General features: G+C 45.0%; 2 protein-coding genes across 2 annotated transcripts; both read left to right on the top strand.

Annotated features, from left to right (window-relative positions):
* Positions 1-14,004: 14,004 nt before the first annotated feature.
* LOC310877779 (kelch domain-containing protein 3-like) lies at positions 14,005-15,168 on the top strand (the record flags this gene model as incomplete). Its single annotated transcript, XM_083791727.1, has 1 exon — positions 14,005-15,168. One exon carries the CDS (start codon positions 14,005-14,007, stop codon positions 15,166-15,168), a length of 1,164 nt encoding a protein of 387 aa, XP_083647853.1.
* A 4,248-nt stretch (positions 15,169-19,416) lies between these two features.
* LOC310877778 (ubiquitin-conjugating enzyme E2 N-like) lies at positions 19,417-19,878 on the top strand (the record flags this gene model as incomplete). The annotated part of the gene is made up of 1 exon (XM_083791726.1): positions 19,417-19,878. The coding sequence occupies one exon, from the start codon at positions 19,417-19,419 to the stop codon at positions 19,876-19,878; it is 462 nt and encodes a 153-aa protein (XP_083647852.1).
* Positions 19,879-20,964: the final 1,086 nt, after the last annotated feature.

Raw genomic sequence — 20,964 nt, 5'->3', positions numbered from 1 at the left:
AAGCAGAAATACAGATGAACCAAAGTCGCTTTGTTTGTGTCTCAGTTTCGTATACCTGAAGCAGAGCTCAGGGCAAATTATGCTCTCATCATGCGTCAGAGTTTTTCCGCTTTTACAGGTATTTTTGGTATCCCCGAGAGCAAGATAAGGTGATCACCGAAAACTACAACATGGTGGTAAGCGACTCACCGCTCACCCAAACACGTCTCTCTTGTTTTTACTAAAACTACAACATGGTGGTAAGCGACTCACCGCTCACCCAAACACGTCTCTCTTGTTTTTACTAAAACTACAACATGGTGGTAAGCGACTCACCGCTCACCCAAACACATCTCTCTTGTTTTTACTAAAACTACAACATGGTGGTAAGCGACTCACCGCTCACCCAAACACATCTCTCTTGTTTTTACTAAAACTACAACATGGTGGTAAGCGACTCACCGCTCACCCAAACACATCTCTCTTGTTTTTACTAAAACTACAACATGGTGGTAAGCGACTCACCGCTCACCCAAACACGTCTCTCTTGTTTTTACTAAAACTACAACATGGTGGTAAGCGACTCACCGCTCACCCAAACACGTCTCTCTTGTTTTTACTAAAACTACAACATGGTGGTAAGCGACTCACCGCTCACCCAAACACATCTCTTGTTTTTACTAAAACTACAACATGGTGGTAAGCGACTCACCGCTCACTCAAACACGTCTCTCTTGTTTTTACTAAAACTACAACATGGTGGTAAGCGACTCACCGCTCACCCAAACACGTCTCTCTTGTTTTTACTAAAACTACAACATGGTGGTAAGCGACTCACCGCTCACCCAAACACGTCTCTCTTGTTTTTACTAAAACTACAACATGGTGGTAAGCGACTCACCGCTCACCCAAACACATCTCTCTTGTTTTTACTAAAACTACAACATGGTGGTAGGCGACTCACCGCTCACCCAAACACATCTGTCTTGTTTTTACTAAAACTACAACATGGTGGTAGGCGACTCACCGCTCACCCAAACACATCTCTCTTGTTTTTACTAAAACTACAACATGGTGGTATAAGCGACTCACCGCTCACCCAAACACATCTGTCTTGTTTTTACTAAAACTACAACATGGTGGTAAGCGACTCACCGCTCACCCAAACACGTCTCTCTTGTTTTTACTAAAACTACAACATGGTGGTAGGCGACTCACCGCTCACCCAAACACGTCTCTCTTGTTTTTACTAAAACTACAACATGGTGGTAAGCGACTCACCGCTCACCCAAACACATCTCTCTTGTTTTTACTAAAACTACAACATGGTGGTAGGCGACTCACCGCTCACCCAAACACATCTCTCTTGTTTTTACTAAAACTACAACATGGTGGTAAGCGACTCACCGCTCACTCAAACACGTCTCTCTTGTTTTTACTAAAACTACAACATGGTGGTAAGCGACTCACCGCTCACCCAAACACGTCTCTCTTGTTTTTACTAAAACTACAACATGGTGGTATAAGCGACTCACCGCTCACCCAAACACGTCTCTCTTGTTTTTACTAAAACTACAACATGGTGGTAAGCGACTCACCGCTCACCCAAACACATCTCTCTTGTTTTTACTAAAACTACAACATGGTGGTAGGCGACTCAACGCTCACCCAAACACATCTCTCTTGTTTTTACTAAAACTACAACATGGTGGTATAAGCGACTCACCGCTCACCCAAACACATCTCTCTTGTTTTTACTAAAACTACAACATGGTGGTAAGCGACTCACCGCTCACTCAAACACATCTCTCTTGTTTTTACTAAAACTACAACATGGTGGTATAAGCGACTCACCGCTCACCCAAACACATCTCTCTTGTTTTTACTAAAACTACAACATGGTGGTAAGCGACTCACCGCTCACCCAAACACATCTCTCTTGTTTTTACTAAAACTACAACATGGTGGTATAAGCGACTCACCGCTCACCCAAACACATCTCTCTTGTTTTTACTAAAACTACAACATGGTGGTAAGCGACTCACCGCTCACCCAAACACATCTCTCTTGTTTTTACTAAAACTACAACATGGTGGTATAAGCGACTCACCGCTCACCCAAACACATCTCTCTTGTTTTTACTAAAACTACAACATGGTGGTATAAGCGACTCACCGCTCACCCAAACACGTCTCTCTTGTTTTTACTAAAACTACAACATGGTGGTAAGCGACTCACCGCTCACCCAAACACATCTCTCTTGTTTTACTAAAACTACAACATGGTGGTAAGCGACTCACCGCTCACCCAAACACATCTCTCTTGTTTTTACTAAAACTACAACATGGTGGTAAGCGACTCACCGCTCACTCAAACACGTCTCTCTTGTTTTTACTAAAACTACAACATGGTGGTAAGCGACTCACCGCTCACCCAAACACGTCTCTCTTGTTTTTACTAAAACTACAACATGGTGGTATAAGCGACTCACCGCTCACCCAAACACGTCTCTCTTGTTTTTACTAAAACTACAACATGGTGGTAAGCGACTCACCGCTCACCCAAACACATCTCTCTTGTTTTTACTAAAACTACAACATGGTGGTAGGCGACTCAACGCTCACCCAAACACATCTCTCTTGTTTTTACTAAAACTACAACATGGTGGTATAAGCGACTCACCGCTCACCCAAACACATCTCTCTTGTTTTTACTAAAACTACAACATGGTGGTAAGCGACTCACCGCTCACTCAAACACATCTCTCTTGTTTTTACTAAAACTACAACATGGTGGTATAAGCGACTCACCGCTCACCCAAACACATCTCTCTTGTTTTTACTAAAACTACAACATGGTGGTAAGCGACTCACCGCTCACCCAAACACATCTCTCTTGTTTTTACTAAAACTACAACATGGTGGTATAAGCGACTCACCGCTCACCCAAACACATCTCTCTTGTTTTTACTAAAACTACAACATGGTGGTATAAGCGACTCACCGCTCACCCAAACACATCTCTCTTGTTTTTACTAAAACTACAACATGGTGGTATAAGCGACTCACCGCTCACCCAAACACGTCTCTCTTGTTTTTACTAAAACTACAACATGGTGGTAAGCGACTCACCGCTCACCCAAACACATCTCTCTTGTTTTTACTAAAACTACAACATGGTGGTAAGCGACTCACCGCTCACCCAAACACATCTCTCTTGTTTTTACTAAAACTACAACATGGTGGTAAGCGACTCACCGCTCACCCAAACACATCTCTCTTGTTTTTACTAAAACTACAACATGGTGGTATAAGCGACTCACCGCTCACCCAAACACATCTCTCTTGTTTTTACTAAAACTACAACATGGTGGTAGGCGACTCACCGCTCACCCAAACATGCATCTCTATATAACCACCGTTTAGGTGGTCATCTTATCATCTAAAACTGGAGTATGAATAGGCCTTTTAACCCATTTAGGCCTGAAAATATGTTGTTCCAGGGACCCTCCCAGTAGCAGATTTGAGTTAAAAAAAAAACTCACTCTGTAACAATATATATTCAAAGATTTCAGGCACATTTTCACGATTAAAATAAAATAGCAGACCTACAAGCTCGTAGCGCGGCACTCGGTGCCGCGCTACGAGCTTGCCCCAATATTTAAAGCCCCCTCCCAGACAATGTAGAGGACACGTTTGAAACGTTTTTTGTTCCTTCTTCATTTATAAAGCGGAGACCGACGTTCATAACCTGACTCCGCCAGATGGTGGCAGCATTGAGTCACAGGTTCCACAAGACAACGCCATCTCCATCCGGTCTCTCTCGGGCAGAGACGATGTACCCGAACCAGCGGGTTTCGGGCCGATCAGCGGCAGCGAGAGGCGGGACTCAAGGCGAGACTGACGACGCATTGAAGCTGCGCCACAGCACAAAATGGTAATCACAACCCAACAGGACTACAACTCGAAAATTATCATGGAGGTATATAGCAGCTGATTTTCGCCACTGGTTCGGGGTTCATCGCCTCTGCCTCGAGAGACCAGACTGAGTAGCGAAGTGACATTTTCAGATCCACGGAATGCAGTGAATCAGGCTGCCACATTCAGGCAATCATATAAAAATGCTCCCCCCCCCCCCCCCCCCCCCCCGTCACATTCATAAAACCGCACGCTCAAGGCGCAGATTCTGGTGTCATACATCTCAATAATTGTAGAACCCGACACAACTGCATGTCATGTCATTACACGTATGAAGAGACCGTTACACGCGGACGGACGCATACATACATTTATATCTGATGTAATTAATGTACAGTACATGCACATCATGCGCGGCGCTGCAATTGATAAAAGTGTCAACGGCTGAGATTTTTAACCCGCTGAAACCTGGAAAGCATCCGTGCGCTTTTAGACTTTAGCCTAACTCATGCTGCTATGATTAGGTGATGTAATGGTGATGTAAAACAAACGGGTGTCAAAACAAACATTAAATTCCCTTTATTGTTAATGGCATTTAATGTTTGTGTTAGGGACAAGATGACGTACATTTTCCCTTCATTGTCAATGGTGTTTTTAAAACAAACATTGAACTGAACTAACAACAAACATTAATTTCTCTTCATTGTCAATGGCGTTTTTAAAACAAACATTGAACTAAAAGCAAACATTAAACCTTTGTATATAGGAGGGCCCTCAAAAATAACACAAATCTTCTCTTCTGGCGTCCCTGTCTGGCACAAAACACTTTAAGATGGGTTTCACGGCCAAATATATATAAATTTAGGCGTCCTCCACTGCGCAAAAATATGGAACATGGCATACGGATGTGTATATTACAGGAAACTCACGTTAAACTTTCGAACAAACTCTGGTGAACTCCCGAATTGTACCATCACACCTGTATATTACCGTATATTAACTGTGTATGCCTGCAAAACTTGAGGTTTACGGGTGAAATACAGTGCCCATAATTGCCCGTTAACACATTGAGATGACATTTGTTGTAGAATCGGTCCCAGGTTTGAATGGGTTAAGACAAATCAATGGTATAATTGTGTGCTTCTTGAGCAGTGCTGTCACACTTTCTGGACGTCTAGTCAGTGAGATCTCGCTCTCTCTCATCTGTTGTTGCAAAAGAACACAAAACGTATCCTATAAAGATGCTTCTATGTTGAGTTTGTCACTCTTACTCATATTAACTATAATTGCCGAATACACCATATCTCGTATTTGATCGCTTTTATGTCAATATGAAACAGCTATACACAGAAGTAGCCTTTAGCCTTTAGTCCTGTCCCCGGTTGCCTGGCAAATACTTCGTCACCCCTATAGCACAAGGACGAGTGAGCAAGCCCATTCAAAGTGGGATTTTCTTTGGCCGTCATCTCTGAAACAATGAGTGCTGTCCACTTCATCCACGATCGAAATATTACCGTTTCTGGCGAAAAGTAAACATCGTGAGCTAATGCTAACATTAGCCGTTTCTTCTTCTCTCTAAGTGAGTAGAAATCTCGTCATTTCCGTCGGCAGAAGCTAACTACCTCCCCAGACAACTAGGTGGCAGTGAAATCGGCCACGTCGGTGAATGTCATCTAATTTGCTGCTACACCGATGGCAGTCAACAAGGTGAATATCAGCCAATACAGATTTGTGAAAAGATATTTCAAAAATAGCCAGGGGGAGGCAGTAGAAAGACCAGGACTAATGCATGTTTTTGAGCGGTGCCCAGTGCTTAATTTCAGCCGGAGCTTGGCGGAGCTCAGCGGGCACAACTACCTTCTTTGCGCAGGGCGGGCGCAACTACGTTCTGTGCGCAGTGAGTGTACGCTGCTCATAAGGGTGGAATCTTCCGTCAATAACGTACCTTAGTGATCAGAATTGGAAACATGCCTGTTGAGTGTAGAAGTTATTATTCCCACCACGCAGAAACGCCCCCCCTTTCAAAGTATTTTAGCTTTGTTGTAATCGGTTCAGGTTCGGACGGGAGAGTTTTTTTTTTAGATAACACACAGAATCTATCAGTCATCATGAAGCGACTTTATCCGTTCGTTCAGGATATGAAAAAAGAAAAGGCTTCAGACTGAACTATACGGGCAGCAGCAATCAGGTAAATAAACTGTCAACGTGCAGCCTTGCAGTGTCCTGTGCTGTGAATGCCGGTTGTTGTTACTTGTTCCAAACGGAGCTATCGGGTGGTCAAAGTGTGTGTGTTTATGTGGGGGGCGGGGGGGTGAAATCACTGACCTACAGTATATGTGAGAGTGCGGGTGTTGACACACAGTGAATGATGGTGACACGCCTGGTTGTTGTTGTTGTTGTTGTGTATTGTACAGGCTGCTGCTGCAGTTTGTATTTGTAATCAAGAATCATCTCTCTTATGAGTCTTATCACAACAGGTGACTCGCTGTAGTCTCACTCTCTGTGACTGTACAGTCTGTGGCTAGCTAGTTTGATTTGTGAAAAAGTGTTTGGTATAGCCTACCTACTGTCTGACTCTGGGCGGAATTACCACCAAATAACCGGCATAAATACCCCCAAACCCGACGAAAAACAGTTTTTTCGCAGTGGCGTGTGCGTGCATGTGCGGGAGTTGAGCTCCTGGCATCCATTGAGTTAGAAATTAAGGACTGACGGTGCCTGACCGCGCTCCAACTAGTCTGACCGACCATCTGCAATACCACTGGGTGACCTAAAGTGGCACTGTTGAGCAGGCCGTAGAACCTCCTGATTGACACGCACGCACGCAGTGAGTAACTATAACAAAAGTATACAGTAGGTGCTCAGTTCAGACGGGTCTGATTTTTGCGAGGGTACCTATACCTACCCTATGGGACAAGGGGACAACATGCAAACTCCATACAGAAAGGACCTTTTTTCATTATTTTCAAAAACATTTTTAAACAGTACGCAAGAGGGCCCGAAATCTTCAAAAGAAAAAGAAAAGAAAAGAAAAAAAAAAGTATGAAAGTTTTCAAATAATTGTGGTGGAATAAACCGTACACTATCTGCCTCCAAGATGTAGTGGGGCGTACAAGCATAACGTTGTTATGATATAGGCTATGCAAATACAAAAGTACAGTAAAAGCACCTAAAAGTTTTACTAGAGAAATAGTTCAAAAGGGCTTTTCAAAGCGATTTCAAAGGCATGTGTACTGGGCTCAGCCCCACTGTGAACCTCTTCAAACAATGGTTTAAGGATTAATCAAGCACAGGTGCACTTCATTGTTTTCCCTGAAGCCTTGACTCTGACGCACGCGCGCACAGCCGCACACGTGCACACGCACACACTTACTTTCTCTCTCCCTCCCCCTCTCTCCAATGTGATGTTGTTTGAACCGCTCATCAATCACTCAGGACTGGAATAAACAAATCGTTGCCGTCGCGATAGAAACCTCTCATGTCCATATTCTACCTTTTTGTGTTTTCTTCATAAATCAACGGCCTACGTTACACTTGATCATACTGTACGTATGGCGTCACGCGAAAGCATCAAAGCGCGGTGCGAAGCCACGAGACACACTGCCGGGCGAGCTCCGGCGAGCGAGTCACCGTGCTGTCATACGTATACTATATACATAATCAGTCAAATAAAATAGCTAATTGTGCCTGTTCTGCTGGGACCAGAGTACGTGGTGTGTATATGTATGACTAGCTCTCAATGATGACGTAAGAAATTTGTGTAATCTGGTCCCAGCAAACCAGGCACAAATCTGCTGTTTTATTTGCATACGCATCAAATGGCAGGTTGGCTGTCACGGTTTTTGGCGCAAAGTAACCACAGTATACCGCTAATCAACTTACAACTACATACTCTATATAGTATATGTATATGTATACGTATGTCTTACGTCATCATTTAGAGCTCATCACATATCAATGATTTATTTTTCTTAAAAAAAGGGATCCAGAATATATCTACATCGATAAAACTGTATTTCTTATATAGATAGAAACTTGAACCATACTTAATAATACTAGGTGTTTATATGCATAAAGTAGGTATGTAGCAAATAGTTACACCTAATAATTATACATTTCAAGTATGCACTCGACAGAGTGCAGTTCTAGTTTATACTATGTGCTTTTGTCCTCTGGTTTCCAGGCTATGACTATCACAAATTACAACAAAAACCTCAAACAAAACTATTAGTAATAAATACTGTACTAAAACCAAGCATTTTCACGAAACAAAAAAAAAGAACTCTCAAACTTTAATGACTCATTACAACTAATTGGAATTGAAGACGTGAAGTCAAAAAGCGAATGAAACTGGAAGCGAGCGAAGAGTTCAAAGCCATAACAGCATGTTTCACATTTCATCAGCAAAGCATCCGTTGTCTTCAGTGCTTTGTAGATGTGGCTGATGTGTCAGTTGAACTATACCGGCCCTGCTAAAGCTGCCGCTATTGCATCACTCTAACCCGCTAAGACCGGGAAAGCATCGGTGTCGTTTTAGATTTGAGCTACTTGCAATCATTTTAACCTTTTATATATATGTTCATTGGTCATTAAAAAATAGCAGATATATGAGATATATTTTAAATATCGTGGAAATGTCGGCAAATCTTTGAAAAATATATACGCTATTGGTCTGAATACATTTATAAGACAACGATTATTTTATTTGTATGGAAATATCCTAAAGAAAATGGGGTTGATCCGAGGACTAGACCATTTGACATTCAATGTTCTTTTTCCACAAATGAGTCTTGAAAAATGGCAGTCATCTTATAATCAGAGTCGTCTTATATTCGGTACAATACGGGTAAATATTTTAAAGCCAACACTTTAACTCAAATCATTGCTTTTGTCCCTGGAACGACATGTTTTGAGATGGGAGTCAGTCCGCGGTCAAATACATATAATTCTGGGGGTCCTTTAAAGGTTTGAGAACCACTGATAGAGAAACCTATAGTTTTTTTGAAAACTGTAGAAGTAGTTTGTAGAATCGCCCCGAGGTCTTTATGGGTTAAAGCTGCTTCCAGGGACTCCATGACTCAACATTTCACAACTTCAAGCAGAAGCAAGCCACCCATCCAAGCAACATACCCACGCACGCACTCACGCGCACACACGCTCACGCACAGACAGTTATTTATAAATCCGGCATGCCTTAATTGGCTTATGACATAAATGTATCCCTATAGACGCTTCATTTCTTTTGTAAGATGAAACAGTAACCGAATGTTTTATCCGAAACATATCGTCTCTGTCAGGCAGAAACCTCAATAGCCTATGTCAGTGGCGTTCTACCATTTTCATGTCAAGGCCCATAATTTAGTCCGCATTTGAGCCACGGACCACCATTTGATGAGATTTAGCCTCTCAGGGCCCCCAAAACTATTGGGCAAACGTTGGTCAAAATAACAATTCTTCTACATTATCTAATGCAGATGTTTAACAATAAATTAACTCTCGTAAAATGAAAACATTCCGGGTCCATTTTACGCTCTCAAGAGTTAAAGATCAATATGGATCTATATTTTGTTACCAACTCTACTCTGTCATTTACCTGGGATCGACCACCTTGAACCCCCTCAAGGAACACTGGTGGTCCCCGGACCACTCGTTGAAAACCACTGGCCTATGTCCAAAACTGTTGGCGTAATCAAGTAGGGCGTTAATTTACAACAATCACAAAAAGTTAAAATGGTGATAGGAGGTTTCTGCCTGACAGCAACGATAGGCTATACTGTATAGCCTACTGTATATTGTACAATATGAGGATCATGAGTATTTTAACTGTCACTATAGCTGTCTTGCATTGGGCAGATCTCGCCAGCCAGGGAAAACAGCCAAGTGTTTTTGCGCCCAAAAAACAGTCAGTCAGTACCCCCTTTCCATTATTTCGGAATCCAAGCTTGTCCGAGGATGGCTCTTCTGTGGCCCGACTCTGGAGTCTGAGCAATGTTTCATGTCGTCAAAGTGCAGTAAACACAATGGAAGTGTGCAAGTTGAATATCGCTGGAGGTGATGAAAAATACATGGAATGCTGTGGAATGGTCTTTGAAAGAGCACGCACGCACACACACACGCACACACACGCGCACACAAACACGCGAGCATTCGGAATGGTGTTAACATTAAAGCTGCAGTTCGCAAAATATAATGTCAATACTGTACAGAATATAAACGGAAAGTATTACTTTGGCCGTTCAAGGACTGATATGGAGGAAAAGAAGGTACTCAAGTGAATTAGCTCAAGGTCGAAGTAAACAGGTTTTTTTTCTCCCTTTCAAAATGTTGTCAAACTCTTTCTGAAAATATCAGATCTACAAGCTCTGTCTGCAGGTGTTGCACGTACACAAGAACAGTCGGACATACAAGCAAGAAGAGGTTAAGTCAGCGGTGCCTTCATTCAGACTGAGGACAAAAAGAACAGGATGATGGTGACGATGCAAGATGTTTTGGGAGTTCACTTACAACATATTGTATTATCTCTAAAACCCTTGGCCCCTTCCTTCCGAATCCATTATCCTCCCGATGTTACGCGTCATGCTTTTTGAGAGCATAGTGCCAGCAGAACATGCACATAGTTTGGTACTGCAGATATCAAAGAAATTAAATATCTATGCCTATATCGCAAAGATATTTCAATCTTGAAACCCTCAACAAATATACCCTGCACCTCCCTGCATAAGTGGGCAACATGACAAATAGCTATAGGCCACATGTGATCGCACACCTACATTTTCAACTCTGAAATCAATACATGGGAAAAAGCTCTGCATTGAAAGAAAGAAAGAAAGAAAGAAAGAAAGAAAGAAAGAAAGAAAGAAAGAAAGAAAGAAAGAAAGAAAGAAAGAAAGAAAGCCTACTTAGTCATTCTTTGCCACCATGCCAGTGGTGCCATAACATTCTTGAATTTCTGGCTGCTATGTCAAACTTAAGCCCAAAACCTGCAGCTCGAACCAAAAGGAAATAGCAAATTCACTCCTAGGATGATTGAAGTGATCAAGTCACATACACACATCCTGTTCCCTGTTACAACTCACACACCTTCAACGGCAGATACAACACAACAGACATCACAATCACATCATTAGCATTCAAATCCAGAGACACAAACAAGTTACTGAACACACATGTTTTCATTGCCACCCAGTCATTGGGCCCCATAATGACAGCAATAGTACAGCATCTTGAATCACACACAGCATACAACACAAGCAGCACCAGCAAAGAAGCAAAACAAAGTTCCTACCTTGAGCCGTCTTCTACTTGACTTCATTGGTTGTGTAAGCGATGGCCAGGGTCAAACATGGGATAGACAGATAGTGCCCCGCTTCTCTCTAGCCCTAGCTCCACCGGCGTCTCCATAGTCATCTCATCTCCATCCTCCACATCTGGCTAGCTGGCCAGTACTTTCCTCCCAGTATCAATAGCACCGACCAGCCTCATTATCCTGGCTGCCACCTTCTCACTTCTCAGCATTGGATGTTTAGCAGGGCCGGATGTACCATATGGGCAGCATGTGCAGGCATCAGGGGGCCCTCCAGGGACATTTGCCCCATTTTTCCCCATCTAAAAAGAGTAAAAAAATAGTGTTTTATTGTTGGTGAGAATGCATCTCAACAACTGCCAATCTAGTGCAACAATGCGCTAGAGTGGCTGTTGTTCAAAGTGGGCGGGCCCACTGCGCCGCGTGAGGACAGGTGACAGGTGGAGACTCGTGATTCTAGTGGAATATAAGAGTGCGTCTGTCAAAAGCATGGCATTGTTTACTGCATAGCGTGTCAGGTGGCTCGACTAAAACACTGAAATACATTGGCACTGCAGGGGATACTCACCCATTTGCTTACTATGTGGTTAAAATAAAAAAAATATGTATTTGTTGCTGCCTGGCTGTCACTCTGGGGCAGGGGAGGTGGCTGGGAATAGTCCAAAATAACCACATAAAACCGAGGGGGAAAAAACGTTGCGCGCCCACAGGTCCGTGCATGCATGGCATGTGCAGCGTGGCCCTTCGAGCTTCAGTGCCCAGGGGTCCTTAGAGGTTCTAATCCAGTACTGATGTTTAGTACGGCACATATTATAGCGTCCTCCTGGTGGTCAGGGCAGGCTCTAGGGTCCAGCATTCACAGCATGAGGCTGAGCTTGGCGGTCTGGGGTCATCACCCTGGCTCGTGTACCTGTGGAGTAGGTTGAGAGAAACGCCATACGCTTTGAGGAAGTGAACTGACCAAGAGCCACAGTATACTGTACTCTGTCACAATTCACTAGCAACAGCAGACAATCATACACAGCCTGTATACGTATACTGCATCCATCCGGTTACAACAGACACAGCCAGGGCTGCGTTTTACAATTCTATGATAGAATTGTAAAATGTGGCCATTCGACTGATAGAATTGTAAAACGCAGCCGTTCGACTGATAGAATTGAAAAACGCAGAATTTTACCATTCTATCAGTCGAACGGCCGCGTTTTACAATTCTATCAGTCGAACGGCCACATTTTACAATTCTATCAGTCGAACGGCCGCGTTTTACAATTCTATCAGTCAAACGGCCACATTTTACAATTCTATCAGTCGAACGGCCACATTTTACAATTCTATCAATCAAACGGCCACGTTTTACAATTCTATCAGTCGAACGGCCACATTTTACAATTCTATCAGTCGAACGGCCGCGTTTTACAATTCTATCAGTCGAACGGCCACGTTTTACAATTCTATCAGTCGAACGGGCACATTTTACAATTCTATCAGTCGAACGGCCGCGTTTTACAATTCTATCAGTCGAACGGCCACATTTTACAATTCTATCAGTCGAACGGGCACATTTTACAATTCTATCAGTCGAACGGCCGCGTTTTACAATTCTATCAGTCGAACGGCCACATTTTACAATTCTATCAGTCGAACGGCCACATTTTACAATTCTATCAGTCGAACGGCCACGTTTTACAATTCTATCAGTCGAACGGCCACATTTTACAATTCTATCAGTCGAACGGCCACATTTTACAATTCTATCAGTCGAACGGCCACATTTTACAATTCTATCAGTCGAACGGCCACATTTTACAATTCTATCAGTCGAACGGCCACATTTTACAATTCTATCAGTCGAACGGCCACATTTTACAATTCTATCAGTCGAACGGCCACATTTTACAATTCTATCAGTCGAACGGCCTAGTTCATACAAGCCCAAGCTACAAGCTCATGGCGTGGCACGAAGTGACAAAGTGACATTTGAATGGATTAAGTCCATTTATTATTCACTGTTGTGATTACAACACAAACGGATCAGCCCAGGAAAACAAAAGTCAGCCGGGGCGAGTCAACCAGACTTACCAGAGTGAAGGCAATCGTTTGGTTGACGAGCCGTATAGCTGCAGGTTTCAGTTCACTGAGGCAGACGCCAGGGAGGGACAGCTGGCCAGGAGCGATGCCAACTGCAGCGCTGACACACAGGAGACAGCGGTATAAGTATACAGGACAGCTGACAACCACACACAACCTCTACGCCTGAGTGGGACGTGAGTGACTATGTGGCAGCAGAGTTTATGATCTCTAGCAGCAGAGCAGTGGAGGATGAACCATTGACAGTGCTCTCCTGCCTCACACAGAGAGAGAGAAAGAGAGGCCCTATTTTCAGACAAAGTTCTGCTCTGGTTCACAGACTTCACGTGCTTCATGACCCTTGGCTTGGGTAAGCAGAGCAATGCAAGTCACATTCACTTCCGTTAAAAAGCCAAATGTTAAAAAGCACGCGTGAAAACAAATTAGCCTAGAGGCAGTATAGTGATTGCGACATTGTCTTGACAAAACCATAAAGGAATGCATGGATACGAGCACCCGAGTTTTAAGGTAAAGCACAGATGAGAGCACCCGCACAAATCAGCGTCGCCGGGCAACTTGTGTGTACAACGGTTTGCGTTGCACGCGACGTCAGACGAGCTCATACATAAGGCGTTTCAGTGGTCGAGGACGACTATATTATGTTGAGTGACCGACCGAATACAGACATACATAGATATAGAGTGTTTGGAGACAGACACACACGTCGATAGATAGATGCAGTGGACGGTGAACAAGAACATCCAACGGAAGACGGATTGCCACAGGCCACTGGCACAGATCATCGCCGTGGCGGTCGGCGACAAGGTGTACTCGCTGCACTACACCAACACCGACGTGCAGATCTTGGTGCGCGTCCTCAACACGGTGTCCATGCGCTGGACCAAGCTGTACCCGGCGGCGGCGGCGGCGATGGAGACGGACGCGACGGCGGGGGGAGGAGGAGGAGGGGGACGAGGAGGGGAGCGATCATCCCTGGACGTCCCGTCCAAGCGATACGGCCACTCGGCCGTGCTCATAGACAGCGTCATCTACGTGTGGGGCGGCGTGAAGCAGGCGGGCGGCTACTGCAACGTGCTGTACGCGTTCGACGTGGACGCGCACCGCTGGTCCAAGCCGGCCGTCTCGGGCACCGTGCCGCAGGGCAAGGGCTACCACTCGGCCTGCGTCTCCGGCCAGAAGATCATGTACATCTACGGCGGGTGCAACAACGTGACGCAGTGCAACAACGACATCTACCGGCTGGACGCCGCCGCCATGACCTGGTCGGTGACCCGGTCACTGATCAACACGCGGGGCATCCCGGGCCCCGTCCTCGAGTGCCACTCGGCGACCATGATCGGCACGCGGATGTACGTGTTCGGCGGCCACGTGGTCCTGGGCCACGAGGACCAGGACAACAACGTGCGCGTGTTTGACACGGAGACCACCTGCTGGCTGAGCATGCCGTCGGCGCAGCAGCGCCCGGGGGGCAGCCGCTGCCACTCGGCCGTGGCGCACGGCGGCGAGCTGTACATATTCGGCGGCCACATCCTGGGCCAGACGCCCAACGACCTGTGGCGGTTCAGCCCCGACACGAGCTCCTGGCGGAAGATGGAGCCGAGGGGGAAAGGCCCGCGGCGCATCTCCAAGGTGGTCTGCTGCAAGGTTTCCGACCGCGTGGTCGTCTTCGGGGGAAACCGGCACAGGCAGGTGGCCAAGTCCGACCACATGTACATCCTGGACCTGCGGCCGAGCCTGAAGACACTGTGCAAGGTGGCGGTCATCCGGTACCGCCTGGAGCAGTCGGAGCTGCCGCACGACCTCCGCTGGGAGCTGGGGGCCATGACCACCATCAGGAAGAGAAAGAGGAAGACCAGCATAGACGACACGGCCCAATAGAGGCGGGGCGCTCTGACATCATCATATAAAAGATGGGTGGGGTGCGTCCTTGTCTCGGTGGGTTGTTCGTTCTGAAACTTGCCGCCCACGGGCATTGGCCATTGCCGCAGGAAAGGAGGAAGTAAATGTTTCACTTTTCCCAAATGAACCGATTCCATTGACTCCAGCGCTCTGGAGCCAGTGCCAACCGAATGCGAGAAGAAGACCCTGTGAAACGGTAGTAATCGGCCATTTCCGTGCTACAGTGGATCACCTTCGCTAGCCTCAGAGGTCCTATGCTAACCGGGACATGGTGCTATTGTTTTTATTGAGCTCCTAACATCGTCCCTCACCTCAATTACGAGAATTGCGTGCGTGCGCAGAGTTTTTGGATTTCGATGACGTCACACCATGGAAACAAGCGTTGCCTAGCGACAGGGAGCTAAAATACGGTAAATATAAATATTAGTATTAATTCTGGATTTAAGCTCTATATACGAGATTTCTTCGAGTTTGGCACAGAATAGGGGCGATTTTTCTCCATTTTTTTCTACAGGCTATGGGATCTGTAGTAGCAGTCACGGTCCCATAGTCCAGATGGAGGGGAATGCGGGCAGCATTTACGGGCAATCCCCCTTTAAATGATTGAGTAATTATTGAGTACTTTATTATTTTTGAGTCGACGAGCAGGAGGTTTCAGTTCACTGAGGAAGGCTCCAGGGACAGGGCAGAAATGGATGCCAACTGCAGTGCAGTTAAATTGCCTCCTTTTAAATGCGTCTGCTGTTTCTAACGTGACAAGCACCACGAGTTATGGAGCACGGGCATGATGCTCTCATGTATGCCGAGTGTGCATTATGGTATGGAAGTGACAATAAATTCATTCATTTTTATTTATTCATGCATTCATTTAAATGGTTAATGTATATGCATTATGTCATATTGTAAGTGCTTAACACAGGCCCACAGAGTCGTATTTCTTGTTTTTGCTCTGTCATGACCGTGCTGTGGAACAGGCTGTGGCCCTGGAAACATCGCTCACTTCTGCTGTGGCGATCGACATGTTTTTTGTTTGTTTTTGTTTTGTTTAGTTTTCCTCTGTGGACAAATTCTATTCATCAATCATTGTGTTTTCTGTACGAAGGACAGCTTTTCTTTACAATTATATGTTTTGTTTTGAGACTAGAATCACCGTTTGGCACCACAGTCTGCTAGTGCTTTGATTGATTTGATTTGATTGCCTAATATGTATAATTTTAATTGTGTCAATTATTTCTCTCTTCGTTTTGTTTATCTGACGTCTACGTGAGATATTGTATAAGAGACTTGTATAGTTTAACCTGGAAGGCATCGGTTATGAGCTGAGGTGTGTTCAGACTTGAGGCGAGGATGTTTTCACATGCAACGTGATTACATTCACGGAGCTAAATGATTTAGAACAGCAGTTGTAATAGACATTCCTTATACTGTAGTAGCAGTACTTGCGCGCTCTGCTTGCACACAAGTAGGCCATGGCCTACTTGTGTTCAAGGCGCACGTTCACATCTCGACAGAGTGCATTTCTATACACTAGTATTTATTTTATTGAATAATGTAGTATTATTTATCATAATGATGTCAGCTCCATATTTGGGCATGGTTTCAGCCAGTGTTGTTTTTGGCAGCAAATTTTACTTTTAGTCACAGTCTCTTGAATGGCTTCCAATTAGTTTTAGTCACATTTTAGTCACGCGGAATGTTTTAGTGTTAGTCGACTAAATCTACAGTTGATTTAGTTGACTAAAGTGTATTTTGGTGGGCGTTGATGCTATCGTAATGACTGTTTTTACACTTGCTGAAAATAGCCAATCTAGAAGCTTAGCTTGTAGATCAGCTATTTTCAGTGTAAAATAACTTACTGGATCTCTTGTCCACTAGTGCCTTCCTATGCCACACCACTGCCCTGTGGGACAGTAGTGTAGTGGCTGGGCAGTAGTTTGCAGGGCAGTGGGGGCGCATGTGTAATGCCAGGGCAATAGTTCAGTGTGGATGGCAGACCGGTGGGACAGTTAGGTCATGGGTAATCCCTCAAGACCTCCTAATTCAACATAGTTTTTTTTTTAGAATTGTCCTCAGGTCTAAATGGGTTAATATAAGGTGTACAATGACAGGCCCCTCTCTGCCAACTCTGCCGACTGTAAGTGCCATACATTTAAGAATAACAGACTGAAGGACTCATTTGTACATCAGTGTGTCTTGCTTCTAAACAAAACATCGCTAAACCAGTGGATATGTTCTCGCTCCTGATTGTTTCTGTGATTTTTGTCCTGTAATGTCTACCATTTTGTAATGTCTGTCTATCTATGTCTTGTCTGCTTCTTGAACGGTGACGTCATGGACGCAAAGCAAATTTCAGTGCAAGCTGACAATAAAGTTGTATCGTATCGTATATCCTAGCGTTTCTATCCTGCTATAGACCTACCGTCTCCAGTACAGGGCTGCTGTTGATGACATTGCCCTTATAGGCTCTGTGCACAGCAGCCATTTTGGAAAGACATTGGGCCTCTTCCTGGCTTCCTTCACAGGTGTTACCGATGATACTAATGAAGGCTCTGTTCCATTCTGGTCAGACAGAGTCAGTGTTAATGATACTAGTGAAGGCTCTGTTCCATTCTGGTCAGACAGAGTCAGTGTTAATGATACTAATGAAGGCTCTGTTCCATTCTGGTCAGACAGAGTCAGTGTTAATGATACTAATGAAGGCTCTGTTCCATTCTGGTCAGACAGAGTCAGTGTTAATGATACTAGTGAAGGCTCTGTAAGTGTTCCCTTACAGGTGTGTAATTCTGAGAGTGTACAACTACAATTGGAACCAAATGAACCCATAAGGGTCACTTTGGAATCACTCTCAATAGTAATGGGGTCCTTGAAGTTAAATTATATTACCCTAAATTGAAACAGAGCCTTAGTTGGTACAACTTAAGTAGTAAGAAAGGGGCCCCAGTTCCGTTCCATTGAATTCGCTTCAATGGAACCGCATACTGTATAGCCACTTGTATTGGCTATATGCGGCACAAACGCAAAGCTCGGCCAATCGGTCAAGCCGACGGTTTGGGTTGGCCAACCAGCGAGGCCGACTCGTACAATGCAGCGTATTCAGTGCATCCTCCTCAGACCTACAGTATACACAACGATGAGACGCCTATGCCAAAACAAAAAGCAATAGGTCTCTTCCAGGCGACGCAAATTGTGACTCGGCATCGATCGCACACACCCAAGGGGTCATAATGACACACATGTGCCAAGTTCGAGACCGTTTGGTAAGTGCTTTCCGAGTTACGCCCAAGACAGAGTGGCCGACACAGATTTGGTGAATTCATTCATAGACACAAAAAAAAAATCACACCCATGTGAAGTGAGGGGCGCTAATATATTAACCCATTCTGACCTGAGATCAGATTCTAAAAATGTCTGTTACATCCTGACAGTTTCATTATTAACCCATTCTGACCTGAGATCAGATTCTAAAAGTGTCTTCGATTTTTCAAAAATAGCAGACCTACAAGCTCGTATCGCGCCACTCGGTGGCGCGATATGAGCTTGTAGATCTGCTATTTTTCAATAGCTAAAGCATGACATGATGCTGACACCAAAATGGGTGCCCGGTCAGAATGGGTTAAAGTCTAACTCATGTTGATTAGGTGATGCAATGGGGATGTAAAACAAGCGGTGCAAACACAAACATTAAACGCCATTAACAATAAAGAGACACTATGACTTAAATGGCACATTGTGATGTAAATGTTCCCGTCATTGTCAATAGAGTTTACAAAACAAACGTTGCACTAAAGGCAAACATTAAACAAATAAGACAAAAATAAATAAATCACACTTGTGAAGTGAGGGGTGCCCACTGTATTTATATCGGCCACATGACGCAATTTAGTGCCCAAAAACAAACATTAAAGTCCATAGACTTGGCTGGCAAACGGTTTACGTCACAAGTGCTCTAAACAAAATCGTCATCTTCAAAAGCCAGGCATTGGAGGGGCTAGTGCCTCTCAGTAAAGGAACATACGGCATAAACCGCTCCTCCAGATGACCACACCATAAAGAAGTGAGTCCGATACATCTCTGTTACCATAGCAACCGTGATGCCATCAAAGTTACCCGGTCCAATCAGTGTGCCGCTGTGACGCTCCAACGTTGAAGAGTCTGGGTTATAAATGAAACGTGTTGAGAAGAACACGCAGTAATATATACACCGCCGAAGACCTCGGTACACCCATGATGGCAGACAAAAGAATCCTCAAGGAGACCCAGCGGCTGCTCGCGGAGCCCGTCCCGGGCATCAGAGCGGAGCCGGACGAGGCCAACGCCCGCTACTTCCACGTGGTCATCGCCGGACCGCAGGACTCGCCCTTCGCGGGCGGGACCTTCAAGCTGGAGCTCTTCCTCCCGGAGGAGTACCCCATGGCCGCGCCCAAGGTGCGCTTCATGACCAAGATATACCACCCCAACGTGGACAAGCTAGGGAGGATATGCCTGGACATCCTGAAGGACAAGTGGTCTCCGGCCCTGCAGATACGCACCGTGCTGCTGTCCATCCAGGCGTTGCTGAACGCGCCCAACCCGGACGACCCCCTGGCCAACGATGTCGCCGAGCAGTGGAAGACCAACGAGGCTCTGGCCATGGAGACGGCCAAGGCGTGGACCAGCATTTATGCTCACGGAAACAATATCAAACTGTAGAAACCGCCCCTATACCGCAACAAGCGGGGGTAACGAGTGGAGGCCGAGTGTCGATAGCTCCCAAGACCCTCTCCCTATACTTCCGTTTGCCCGTAACCACTTGAAGGCCTTTATACGTTGTTGACTGGATTCCCATCAAGGGCTCACTGATATGCCACTGTCTGAATATCTCTGGTGAAAATAGACCATCTATAAGCTTGTTAGCCTGGGCATCATTCCATTTCGGATTCATGAACCGGTCGGGAGCGGATGATATCGCTACGCCATGTTGTAGTATCGTTTTGTAGTCATCCATCTTCCGGAACTTCCTTTCCCCTCAAACCAATTTTTCTCAATGAAAGCTACAGGCTACGAAAGCTTTTATTGTTATTCTTCCGGTTTGAGGGAAAAGGAAGTTCCGTTTGATTGTTCCTGCCTGATGACTACAAAACCATACTACAACATAACGTAACTATATAATCCGTTCCAGACCTGTTCACACGGCACTTTTGGAACAGAGACCAGGCTTTCCTCCGAGGTGGAAAGCCTGGTGAGGCGAGGTTACAAGTTTGTAGATCAGCTATTTTCCCAAATGTTTATAAAGACATGAGCGGAAAAAATAAGCTGTAGAGAAGAGACAACTGTTTTCCCACAATTGTGCAATAGAACTGGATCTAACTGGCTTTCGGAGGCAACTGCAAACATGCATAAATCATATAATTATAATAAACGTAGAGAACGGACTGCCCCACCCTCACATTAATTTCAATGAAGTTGCTCACCCACCCACCGCACTAGGCAACAGAAGTACACTCTACGTCAAAATTGTATTAGAGCACCAGGCAGGCGCAGTAGGCCTTCAGATGATAGAAACATGCGCAGTAGCATTTTAAATGCGGAAATCTTGCTTTAATAGCCTACTCCTCGCGGTCCTGGGGGCTTGGCTTCGATGAGTACACTTTTTTTTTTCTTCCTGAAACGCGTTGTGATCTTGTAGATTGCCGGATTCGATGAATGGTGTAGAGGGGACCAAGCAGAGTATAGGGTTTAACCACTTTACCCCAGCATCTATATTTTGGGGGGAACATTAGCAAAACATATCAGATG

Source organism: Protomyctophum parallelum (genome assembly GCF_964188405.1).
Source record: "Protomyctophum parallelum genome assembly, chromosome: 20".
Taxonomy (NCBI): Eukaryota; Metazoa; Chordata; class Actinopteri; order Myctophiformes; family Myctophidae; genus Protomyctophum; species Protomyctophum parallelum.
The sequence above is the reverse complement of the archived record's forward strand: the minus strand, read 5'-3'. Positions and strand labels throughout refer to the sequence as shown.